Source organism: Podarcis erhardii (genome assembly GCF_964252035.2).
Source record: "Podarcis erhardii genome assembly, chromosome: 7".
NCBI classification, from domain to species: domain Eukaryota; kingdom Metazoa; phylum Chordata; class Lepidosauria; order Squamata; family Lacertidae; genus Podarcis; species Podarcis erhardii.
In genome coordinates this window covers 39,945,815-39,957,529 of record NC_138511.1, presented here as the reverse complement: position 1 = coordinate 39,957,529, position 11,715 = coordinate 39,945,815, and the positions used below count along the sequence as shown (strand labels likewise).

General features: G+C 47.0%; 1 protein-coding gene across 2 annotated transcripts; it reads right to left on the bottom strand.

Moving 5' to 3' along the window:
• Positions 1 to 458: 458 nt before the first annotated feature.
• Positions 459 to 7,594, bottom strand: IRX3 (iroquois homeobox 3). Of its 2 annotated transcripts, XM_081870251.1 has the most exons (4): positions 6,840 to 7,594; positions 3,512 to 4,703; positions 2,185 to 2,251; positions 459 to 823 (listed from the first exon to the last, which is right to left on the bottom strand). In XM_081870251.1, exons 1-4 carry the CDS (start codon positions 7,059 to 7,061, stop codon positions 769 to 771), a joined length of 1,536 nt encoding a protein of 511 aa, XP_081726377.1. In that variant the 5' UTR covers positions 7,062 to 7,594; the 3' UTR covers positions 459 to 768. The 2 variants fall into 2 exon arrangements, with proteins under 2 accessions (XP_081726377.1, XP_081726378.1); XM_081870252.1 differs by lacking the exon at positions 2,185 to 2,251.
• Between the last annotated feature and the right edge of the window lie 4,121 nt (positions 7,595 to 11,715).

Genomic DNA, 11,715 nt, shown 5'->3' with positions numbered 1-11,715 from the left:
CAGATCTGTAGCGATGGCCCCACCAGTGATTCCTAATACATAAACACGCGGGTTCCCCCCCCCCACCTCCAAAATCTATTTAAAAATTAATACAGGAAAGTAACCAGAAAGTCCCAAATGTTGATTTCTGCCCCCGCTCTCTTTAATTCAAATGAATACGCACACACCTCTCTTTCCTGTACACAAACACACTCTGTTGACATTTTCTTCTAGCTAGCTCACAGCTGCATTTTGTACTCAAGATTGCTACTGATTTTCGTTCTCGCAGTTATAGAAAATCAGGATTTGGAAGCCTCTAAAGACGGCTACCCTTCTGGAAATCTAAGCACAGTGGGGAATCTTCCAAAACTAGTTTTAAAGTTTCCCAAAGTGACAAAAGGAAATAATGATAATAAATAATAATAATAATAATAATAATAATAATAATAATAATAATAATTCACGTAGGTATCAGAAAATTGTAGTCAAAGTGGCAACAGTTTATTAGCCAAAAATATATACTTTCTTGTACAATTTGGTTCACACATATGTACATTTTTTTTTCATTTTTACTATATATACAAAAAAGAAAATGAAGACGCCTATTTCGCACTGGACTTCCAAAAAACCTCACGAATTCAGCTAATCCAGATGATAGCACAGAAGCAGGGGTTTTTTTTCTTGGTTTTTGTAATTTTTTTCATTTGATACATGGACATGCGTACAAGTTGTAACTATACAGAGAATTTTATTTTACAATCATTAGAACAATAATTATAAAAAAATTAACTATGATGATGACAACGCAGATAGAACCATAGCTGCATCAAGTTGGTTCTGAGGCCTGGAAGAAAAGGAACACAGAAGAAAAAAAGAAGATATATAGATATATATCTTGAATACTGATTTCTCTGATCATCTAATAGGCAGCCAGAACTGGAGACTGCAGTGGAGCTTATGCTTTCTTTAACATGGAACAAAAAGTCTTTGAAAACATTCAAAAACCATGAGCAAAAACTATTCCAATTTTATGCGGAGTGGGGGGTGCCCTTTAAAGGCTAACAGATTGACTGCAACATAAGCTTTTGCGGAGTTCTGAAATGCACTAACCCGCCTGCTCCTTTGCCTTTAGTCCATAAAAACTGATGCCACAATCCATATGTTAGTCTTTAAGGTGTCGGGAGAATCTTTTCTTAGTTTTGCTGCAGCAGATTCACATGGCTAACCCTCTGCAGTTTTATAGCCACTCTAATATGTTAGAGACATAATCCTTTTACTTAATTTTTTTTTTATTTAGGCCAAAGCGCTGTGCATTTTTTAAGCAATATCAAGCAACCTTGCAGTGAACACTATTTCACTGCTAAATGCAAGTTATGAAATATATGTACATTTATGCACAAGCATATGTACTGTCTCACATGCAATCATGGCGCATTCTTTCTAGTCAACGTGCAAACACAGTGCATGGTATTATAGCCAAAGAAATATATGTGTGTATGCATATGCACCAACCACACAATTAAATCTATTCATTTCATTAGGGTGCATCTGTATGCGTTTGTGAATGCACACTTGTACAGAGCCAGGATAGATTATACATATAGGTGTGCATGTGCAAATAAATATATGCAGATATATCACACACCTAAACTCCACAGGTATGCAAGAGAGCAGAGTTTACATTGGCCTGTCCACCTTATTTCATAGACTAAACCTCCAATTTCAATTTGGCCAGTTTTGAACTGGAGGATTAAAAAGGAGGTGATCAGACTGGGAATTTTCTGCTTCCCTATATTGATTTTTAACAAGACTCTAAAGAGTCGCAGAGGGGACCTTTGTATCTCACAAGCACTAGTTTACAAATTCTAGAAAACTGACTCTGCAATCTTTCCTTGGTGCTCTTATCTAACATCACAAAAGTGCACTAAAGCTGGCTTGGAAAATGAATCTCAGAGGGACTGGAACCAAACTGGCCATTTATAATTCTTCCCCAGTCCTAAATATACATGGTGGGGCCCAAATCCCTCACATGTTTACTTGGAAGGAAGTCCAAGCCCTGGTTTCAGTGGCATTTACTCCCAAGTAAGTCTGCAAGAGATTGCATCTTGCAGGGCAGCAAGTCCCATTGATGTCAATGGGAATTGGTCTACAAGCAAATTCCTCTCCCTTTTTAATGTACCCTCTAGGACATAGATAATCTCTTACCGCCTCTGAACTGGTTGAAAAGCTGTCTTTATTAACTTTTTCTCTACTTCCAAGGCACTAGATCGATCTAAAACAAACAAAAGCAAACAAAGAAAAAAAAAGTTCCTTTTTTTAAAAAAAAAAACACCTTGGATTTGCTTCTCTAAGGTTCCTGAATTCATGTGACTCTTAGCAACTTAGCTCAGTACATTCTTTTTTTAAAAAATGAAAAAATGAAAACCTGTTAAAGAGAACCCAGATCCTAACCATGTCCAGTATTAAAATAAAAATGCTTCACTTCAGTGGGATTTGCTTGATCGCTTCAGAGTGTGTGCTTAAGGTCACAGAACACCTGGATTGCCAAACCCATTTTACATGGAAGTAAAAAACCAAACAAACCAAAGACCCACACCTTTGATTTCAGTTTGGGGATATCTTTCCTAGCAAATATAAGAGGGGGTTTTTTTGGGGGGGGGGGTGTTAAATGTCATTTTAAAATAGGCAGATGATACCATCAATACAGAGAGCACCAATTCTGACCACAGCAAGTAGGGTATCCCTAACTGGGAGAATGCAATTTTTTTAAAAAAGCTCCCCCAGTTTTGAAGGCAATATTGGTGGAAGTTGTTTTTTTAAAAAAGAATGCGCCCCAGGTAAAGGCCTTCTGATTTATTTATTACCAAGTGATTCTAAATGGGGAGCCTGGCACTGAAGTCGATAGAATAAATAGAAGACAGAAACTGATCCAGCATGATCTTGCATGTTCATGGGCTGTGGAGAGATCCAGCCAATGTTTCTGTCCCAAATATAAACTGAATCTTTAGGCCAACTAAGAAAGCCTGGACCTCTTTTGGGAAAAGAGATATAGAGAGGCCAGGAGCACTGATGGAGCACTGAGGGTCTGACTGTCTTTCCCCGTCATAATGAATTGCTTCTTTGGGCTTCAAACCCTCGAGGAATACCTCCCGCTTTCGTCGTTTTTTATTCCACCTACTCTATTCTGGAGCTTCCTTCTAAGTCCCCCTCCCTTCTACCATTTGCGTTCTTCTAAGTTGTTTTAGTGGTAGCCAGCTTAGTTTTAATTAGAGTAGACCCACTGAAATGAATGGACTCAAATTCCTTCAGGTTCATTTCAGTGTTGTCTAAGGAAACTTAACTGAATGCCACATAAGTCTCAGGGAATAAACGCGCAGCCTCGCATACAAACCCACCCTAGTTCAAAATTCTCTCCCCCACGTAAGTAAGTCCCATGAATCTTAGGGTTGCAGCCAAGTTGTTTCCCCCTCCTCCCCCCACCTTGCCTTTCCCCGCTTTCAGGTATACGCCTCCCTCCCATCGAATGGGTTACCTGTTCCGGAGGACTCCGCGCTCTGCGCTTGGTCCGCGGGTCTGGAGAAAGCCGCGATAGCCGCCGCGCTGGGGGCCGCGCTGGGGTTCGCCCCCCCGAGTCCCAGCAGGTGGGGAGTGTTCAGTAAAGTGAGCGGGTGGGGATGGTGGTGATGGGGGTGATGGGGGTGGGCCGAGAAGGCCCGGCTGGACCAGTTAGCGAATTTGCCCAGAGGGCAAGAGGCGACCAGTCTGTGCGCGGGGCCCGGGGCCGTAGGAGGAGGCTGCGGCGGCGCGGAGGCTCCCACCAGCTGGAGGCTCTGGGGGGTGGCCGCTGCCGCAGGGGGGGAACCTCCGCTGGGGGGAGATTTCCGCGACGGGTTATCCGGGCTGGTAGCCGTCTCTGCTAAGGACCAGATCTTGGGCTTGGGAGGCTGCGCTTGCGGTGCCAAAGCGGGGCTGGGAGCCGTTGGGGGGGACGCTGGGGAGGAAGGATGGCGCTGTTGCTGCAGCTGCTGCTGCTGGAGAGTCGCTGGCGAAGGGAGCTCGCCCGACGAGGCGCGCTGACGGGCCTCCATAGCCTTCAAGAAGCGCTCCTGAGCTCCCGGCAGATCCTCGAAGCCGTCGGAGCCCTCCGAGTCGGTGGTTTTGGCGTCGGAATGGAGGAGCACCGAATCATCCTGCGGTTCCTCGTCCTCTTCCTCCTCCTCCTCGTCCTCCTCCTCGTCGTCCTCCCCTTCCAGGAGAAGCTGCCCCGCTTTGGCCCCTGGCGCCCCGCTCTCCATATTCTCGGTGTCGATGTTCTCCAGATCGATCTCCTCGTCGTCGGGGTCCCGCTTGTCGCCTTCGCCGTCCTCTTCGTCGTGCTCGCTGCCGTAAGAGTTGCCCTCCTCGTCGGTGCGGCTCCGCGGAGCCCAGGTCATTTTATTCTCCTTTTTGAGGCGCCGCCGGGCGTTGGCGAACCAGGTGGAGACCTGCGTGAGGGTCATCTTGGTGATGATGGCCAGCATGATCTTCTCGCCTTTGGTGGGGTAAGGGTTTTTCCGGTGCTCGTTCAGCCAGGCCTTGAGGGTGCTGGTGCTCTCGCGGGTGGCGTTCTTGGGCCTCGACGGGTCGCCAAACTGGTACTGGCCATAGGGGTAGAAAGCCGGGTGGTGGTGAGGAAAAGCCGGGTGCTGGACGCCGGGGCCCTCTTTCAGCTCATACTGGGCTCCCTGGAGAAGGACAGAAAAAATGGGGAGGGGGGCGTTACACAGAGCAACTAACGGTTAGCCATGGAAATGGGCTCTTTCAAGGAGGAGAGAGCCCCCACACCGGTTCAGTAGCCCTCTTGACTCCCAAAGGGGTGGAAGATAGGCCGAGCAATATATTCGATGGGATCAAATGAATCAAGGGCTGCGCGGCTGTCATTCTGCCGGATGACGAAGAACGCTGTAAGACTCGGAAGCTTGCCCTTTTAAGTTCGATATATATGGAGAAGTGCGATTCCGTCTGCAGTTTTATAATAATTTCTCATTTCAAAAGTTATAAAGGGGATTGATGTTTGTGCGGGGGGCAGTTGGGAGGCTGCCTGTTATTTCTTAAATCCACAGAGTTCTAAAGGTGTCCCAGCCAGTCCTTTTTGAAAAGTATTTTCAATAGCGAGTTGAAGGCGCACACGCGCGCGCACCTCGCTTACGTTTTTTTAAACTTCTTGGGCCATTCGCATGCAGCCCTGGCCTCCAGAACTCGGGAAACACAATCTCGAAAAGTAGCTGGACGTTATCACATATATGACAGAAGTAAAATAGGTTTACGTATATATTCACACACACACACACACACACACACACAACCCCCAAATGAGACGTGGTGTGGGGAGACGAGAGGGATGCACAGCATATGCCGTGCATTTAATGGGAGATCCTATTAAATCTCCCATTGTTTCCTTGAGAGAAAACATAACAGATCAGGGTATTATTAGACAGGGGCTTGTTGTTGTTTTTAATTCACCGCTTTGCAGAAGTTGGATTTTGTTTTTGCTTTAAAGAAACACTCAGGCTTAACTTGACAAAATCTCTGCTCGAAGTTTCTGCGTGTCTCTCCTCTCTCTCTCCCCCCCGCAACTTGCACAACGGAGGTGTTGCTGCTAAACCCCCTTTAAATAAAAAAACAAAACACCCTTTTGCCTGACGATTCCTCCGCGCGCTAGATGGAACTGTCAATCAACCCCCTCACGGAAAGGAGAGAGAGAGAGAGAGAGAGAGAGAGAGAGAGAGAGAGAGAGAATACTAGCGCCCATTTGTGTCCAAGGGTTTTGATGGGTGTCCGTATTGGGGGAGTTGTTAGATTTCCCTTTTTCAACTTTCATTGGGGAAACACGGGCCTAGGAATGGCGCTCTGAAACTATATTCAAACTCTCGAAGATATATGGACAACAAAAGGACACAGTAACTCCTTCCTACAACTCTCTGTTGAAATCAGGCTCCCCTATATTATGGAAAACCCGAACACTTTATTTTCTGCTAGGTTTGGATCCCCACAGCAGATCTTTTTGCTTCCAAGGCTTATTAATAGTAACATGATTACTGATTTTCAAAGCGAGATTCCGACTCCCCCCCCCTCTCATCCAGTGCGTGTTATTCACAAGGAAAGAGCACAATATGGGATTGTTCTTACGTTGAGAAAAGACGATCAAAGGCACTCACGGAGGTGATTCTCTCTCTCTCCCCCCCCCTCCCACCCGCTGCCCTTGGTTCAGTTCAGTTCTCCATACACCCGGAATTATTTGAAAGCTGCATTGAAATTAATACGGCCCATTACTTCCGACTAAGCAGTGGTTTAAGGATCCGGGTGCCTCTCTTTTAATAAATAAATAAATAAATAAATAAATAAAAATTTAAAAAGTCACGGGAGGGGGCGCGAACTGTGTCCCAAACTCTGCGAGTTATTTTTTTTAAAAAAAATTAAAAATAAAGCCGAGGCAGGAGTTTTTTTGCATGCTCTTCTCAATCTGCCGAAGGGAGATTTTTAACCCCTCGCCTGCTCGGCCCCCTAGCGCACCCCCGGGCCCAGATCGAGGGGGGGGGGGACCAGGAGACCGAGCTGGTCACTTGCAAAGCACCACCAGCCATTTGCACCTTTTCCTGCGTCTTCGCTTTACGCCCGCAGCTGTGCAAAGTCACATCGCAGGCGAAGTTGGAAGAGAAAGAAAAGCTGAAGATTCCAAAAAGAGAAAGAAAGGGGGAGAAAGGAGGACTGCGGGTTTTTAAAGGGAGAAATCTGGAGTTGGTGTGTGTGTGTGTGTGGCAGAGAGCGAGAAAGAGAAAGAGAGAGAAAGAAGAGCGGAATCTGTGGACTCGTCTCCTTACCAGCTGCGGGAAGATGGGTAGCTCGGCGGTGTAGGGGAGGAAAGCTCCGTATCCCTGAGCAGCCGCGGCTGCCGCGTACGGCGCTCCGTACATGGAGGAGAGCACGTTGGAGAGCGTCCCCGTCGGGCTGAGGTCTGCCCCGCTTCGGGAGCTGCTGTTCCCTTGGCGATCCGATGGGTAGAGCGGCCGGATATACTGGTATCCCAACTGGGAAAATGCCATGGCGGGGTGGTGTGTGGTTGGGGGGGGGTGGAGAGGCGAGGAGGGGGGGAAGGGGGGAAGGAAAGAGGGGAGGGGAAAGAGGGAGGGGGAGGAAAGGAAAGAGAAGCGAAAGGAGAGAGCGCGAGGAAGGAAGGAAAGAGAGAGAGAGAGAGAGAGAGGCGCAGAAGCGAAGAAAAGGAGCCCGGTCGTTCGCCCTTTGCTCGCCTCGCCTGCACTTTTTTAGTGCGTCTCAGAAAGTCTGCCAGGCATTGGCGGTGCCGGGTGGGTTAGCGGGGTGGGGAGACCAGGCGAGGACGGGGGGGGGGGGGCTGCCGCTGTTGTTGCTGCCGCCGCCGCCTCCTCCTCTTCCTCTTCTTCGTCTTCTTCTTCCTCCTCCTCCAGCCGCTGCTGCGTAACGATCCACCGTCTCTTTCTCCCTTCACTTTTCCTATTGATCTGAGTGGACTCCAGGTCAGGTCCTAACAGATTGCTGGAGATTATTGGAACTCCCGCCTTTGATTGACAGCCGGAGTCTCTCTCTCGAAGCTCCTCCTCTTTCTTTTAAGTCAGTCTCTCTCTCGCTCGCTCTTGGTTTCTCACTCCGGCTCTTTTCTCACTCCCTCCCCCCGCCACTCACGCCTTCCATTTACTGACGTCGCCGTCTTTTATTTGAGTGCTTTTCAAATCTGGTGGAAGCCATCGCCAATCAGTCCGGGGTTTGTACAAAGATTTAACTCAGTCCAGGAGAGTTGTTGCTTAAAACATAATAATAATAAATATTAATACTATTATTGTTATTATTACCATTATTAAAATAATCTCCCTTCAGAACAGAATGTATCAACTACAGTTAAGACAGGGATCCGTGCAGAATTGTGGCACACGCAGACTCCCTTCATTATTATTGTTGTTGTTTTTATTATTTTGCTGATGATCTCCACAAAATTAATCTCCCAAACTCCCTCGACTTCCCCCTCCCTCGCGCAAATTAACCTATTCATTCCTGGAGCTGTTGGACTGAACACCAATATAGATTTAAAAGTCTGCTTTCACTCTCTTTCTTTCGCGAACCGCCCCCTACCCACCGTGAATTTCTCTTTTCGCACCGAATTTTGAAGTAGTTTCTTTAACACAGTAGGTCAAAATACAGTAAAGGTGGAGAGAGAAAAAGGAGGGGGAAAATAAAGTGAGATGGGGGAGTTAGAGAAGTTAATTTCCCTCCTAATAAGAAACTTCAAAGGCTTGTAGGTCAGAATTTTGACATCAAAGGCGAGAAAAGAAGGCAAATTAAAATTTTAACAAAGGAGACGTAGGGGCAGCCCCGTGGGCCGTTGGTAAATAAGCGGTGTGAAAAAATGGGGTGGGGGCCGGTGGTTGGGAGACACCACACATGCAGACAAGGAGACAATGACAGGCATCTGAATGGAACTCATTAAGGGCTTTTTGTCTTGGTGCTAAAACTCTAATTAGGAAATTTATGATCGTTTTGCTCGGTCCCTGGGTTCTTTAGCGGTGCGCGCAAAGGAAGGGCGAGCTACCACTTCCCTGAGTACCTGAACCAACTGTAAGAAAAATCGCAGGAGGGAAAGAGGGTTTGTGGGCATGAGAGAGGGGGGAACTTTTAGGGAGAAAGACCCCCTTTTGGTTCAATTATTGCTGGGTGTTATAATCGGACGTTGTTCCGAAAATTGCCACCACCACGTCATCATTTTTCTTTCTCAAATGCACGGGCATTTAATTGACTTGAGCAGGGCGAACTTGCACGTATTTACTCAGAAGTAAGCTCAGTGGGGCTTAGTCCCACATGTAAATATTACAACCGCACTGATTTAATTTACCCTCAACCCCCCCCCCCCCAGCGATGGCAAAATTGCTTCTTCTCTTGAGAGACTTATTTTGCTGTTCATGAGACTCTACTAACCTTTTCATATTCTCACTCACTCACTCACTCACTCTCACACACATTTTACCGTAGTGTAGATTTCTTATATGCTATTATGCGTATGTCGTTTGACAGCCTTTTCCAGCCTTCGGTTTACGGTCATGCCCTAATTTACGCATAGTTTGGTATACACGCACACGCACGTCTGCATGGACATGGTCGCCTCGGTGCACGCGCGTACACATCAGCAAAGCGTCTTGCCACACTTTCAGGGCTAGCAACATTGGCGTCAGCCTTTAGTGGGCTACAGTTCATCAGATGCATCACAGGACCTATTTATAGATTTGGCCATCTGCTTAGGAGCCCCTATGCACCTTTACAGGGAAGTAAGTCCGGCAGATAAAGTTCTGCTCAGAACTCACATGGGGACATGAGTTTTCACTTTGTGGAATATCCCCTCCACACACACACACACACACACACACACACACACACACAAAAGAAAAAGTTTCTAAGCGTTTCAAAGTTACAGTTAACGTGGCATCGCAATTTCTCCTCCGTTTCCCAGATCCCGACGGATATATATATCTTCCACAATATATCTTGAGTGCTCTCAGATAATCGCCCATTGTCCCCTTCCTCCCCCCAGCTTCCAGTCCCGTCTGGGTTTAATTTTATAACTCTATTCCTCTTCTTTATTATTATTTTTTATTTTTATTATTATTTAAAATGAAGTGCATGTCGGATTAAACAGTTCGAGAAATCGACCTTGATAGCTTCCTCTCGTAAACCTCTCCCGTCTTGTAATAAACGCGGATTATATCCAATAGCAAGAGTCAGAATTAAAATTCTCGGAATCAATAGCGAGCAATCTCGAAGAAACATCTCTAATCGTATTACGCTCCTCTTGATAGCTTTCCGTATCTGCTAATCTAATGCAGTCTTCTCTGTATCCCATCTCCAATATTTTTAAAACTTTTCTTCTTGGAGTTTTAGAAGTGCCGTGTGATGGGTGGATATCCCAATATTCAACTGAGTTTCGATATTATTATCATTATTATTATTATTAAATATGGGAGGGAGGGAGCGGGGGAGGAGAGAGAGAAAGAGACAGAGAAGCACCCTCACGAGAAAACGCCAGCTCCTCGTTTTACTTGCTGTTTTGTTCTATATTATTTTCAATAACTTAGTATCTTCCATAGGGCTAAGATGGTGGTGATTTGGCAGAGCTAGGACGGGAAAAGTCGATTAGAGACCAAGGGGAACCGGAAGGGAGAAACGGTCGAAAACCTCACTCCTCGGTGCAATTTACTCGCGAGTAATCTTTGCCTCCTCTTCCAGTATCGAGAAGGGACAGTCTCCCCAAGGAAGAAAAAGGAAAAAGTTTTGCCGATTCTGTTTCTTGGCATCAGACTGGGATTGTGACCTCAGCTCGTTCAAGTTGGAGTTCCCTAAAGAAATCTTAGAGGGTTAAACACACACACACGTGTGAAGCCTGGAGGTGCTGTCGATACCATAGTCCAGGCGCACACGCGCCCTTCCTTCAAATCTTCAGATATTCTGTGTTTCCCTGCTTACAGCCCTTATCTCACTGTCCTGCATTGCAGGACTGTCGTACGGATCGGCGGGGGCGCTTTGAACCCTGGAAAGGGCCCTGACCGGAGTTCAGCCGTCCTTAGCTTGACTACAGGCGCCTTTCAGTGGCGTGTAAAACCAATATACAACAGACGCGTGGGGAAAAGAATTGGCCAGGTTGCAGTGCGGAGAGGTGCTGATGGGGCGCTTCGGAGCTCAACGGGCGCTGTACCCGAGAGATGCGCGTAATAGCCTCCCTGCTACGGCTTCCCTCGTCCTTCCTTTAGTGAAAAACAGTCAGCTGGAGGAGGAAGACCGGCGGGCGGTGGTGTGATGATTAACCCCTTCCTTTCCGGTCAACCTTTCCTCTCAAAAAAGCCTCCTTAATTGCTTAAAAATAACAAAAACTGCAACGCGAGAAGGTGTGTGGGGGTGTGTGGGGGTGTGTGTGTGTGTGTGTGTGTGTGTGAATATTTGCAAGCCTGCACGTGTACTTTATATATGTCAAAAGTGTGTGTGTGTCTTCATGGGTGAGGTATATTAAAATTAAATCGTGCACGAATTTTTAACAATGTGATTTTAGACACACGCACCCATTGTGATCCTCAACTTCTTCATTCATGGGAGCGATCCACAGCCCGCCGGTGAGCCTGTTTGCAAGCCCAGCCTCTCTGTGTCATTGCCAACGCGAACAGGTAGCTAGCGGTTCTCCCAGGATCTCAGACAAGGAGTTTTTCCTCCGCCCCTTCCTGGCGACGCCGGGGATTGAACCTGGGACCTTCTGCATGCGCAGCAGATGCTCCACCAACTGAGCCACGGTCCCTTCTCCCGGATAATCTCCGGAACAGCTAGGTTGCAACAAACCTCCTGGGTTCTGAAATTCCCCACTACCTTTCTCTCCCTGCTTGGTTTCCTCAAGAAAGGGTGGTGGTGATTAATTTTATAAACAGCATTATTCAATACAGCCTTTTAATAGGGAAAAGAGACACGTGTTGTGCAGGGCTTGGGACTTTGAGCGGCCTCCCTCCTCTCCCTTCCTAGGTTCACGGTCCCGGGGGAAGAGAGGGACAGCTGGCCTGGTGGGACGCTTCTAGCAGAAGCGAAGGTGGAAGAAAAACGGTTGGGCGGCGAAACTACAGTTCCCTTCTGTCTCTCCCCATTCTCAGATCAAAAGGGGACACCAGCACCCCTCTTTGATTGTGGCAAGAGTGGGGTGGG

Excerpts from the sequence above, each read along its gene's own strand:
- IRX3 (XM_081870251.1), bottom strand. The coding sequence starts at position 7,061 with ATGGCATTTTCCCAGTTGGGATACCAGTATATCCGGCCGCTCTACCCA. Across the intron at positions 4,704-6,839 it reads TACCCATCTTCCCGCAGCTG|GGAGCCCAGTATGAGCTGAA; the intron begins GTAAGGAGACGA and ends GTCCTTCTCCAG. Across the intron at positions 824-2,184 it reads TTTCAACCAGTTCAGAGGCG|GCCTCAGAACCAACTTGATG; the intron begins GTAAGAGATTAT and ends CTTTTCTTCCAG.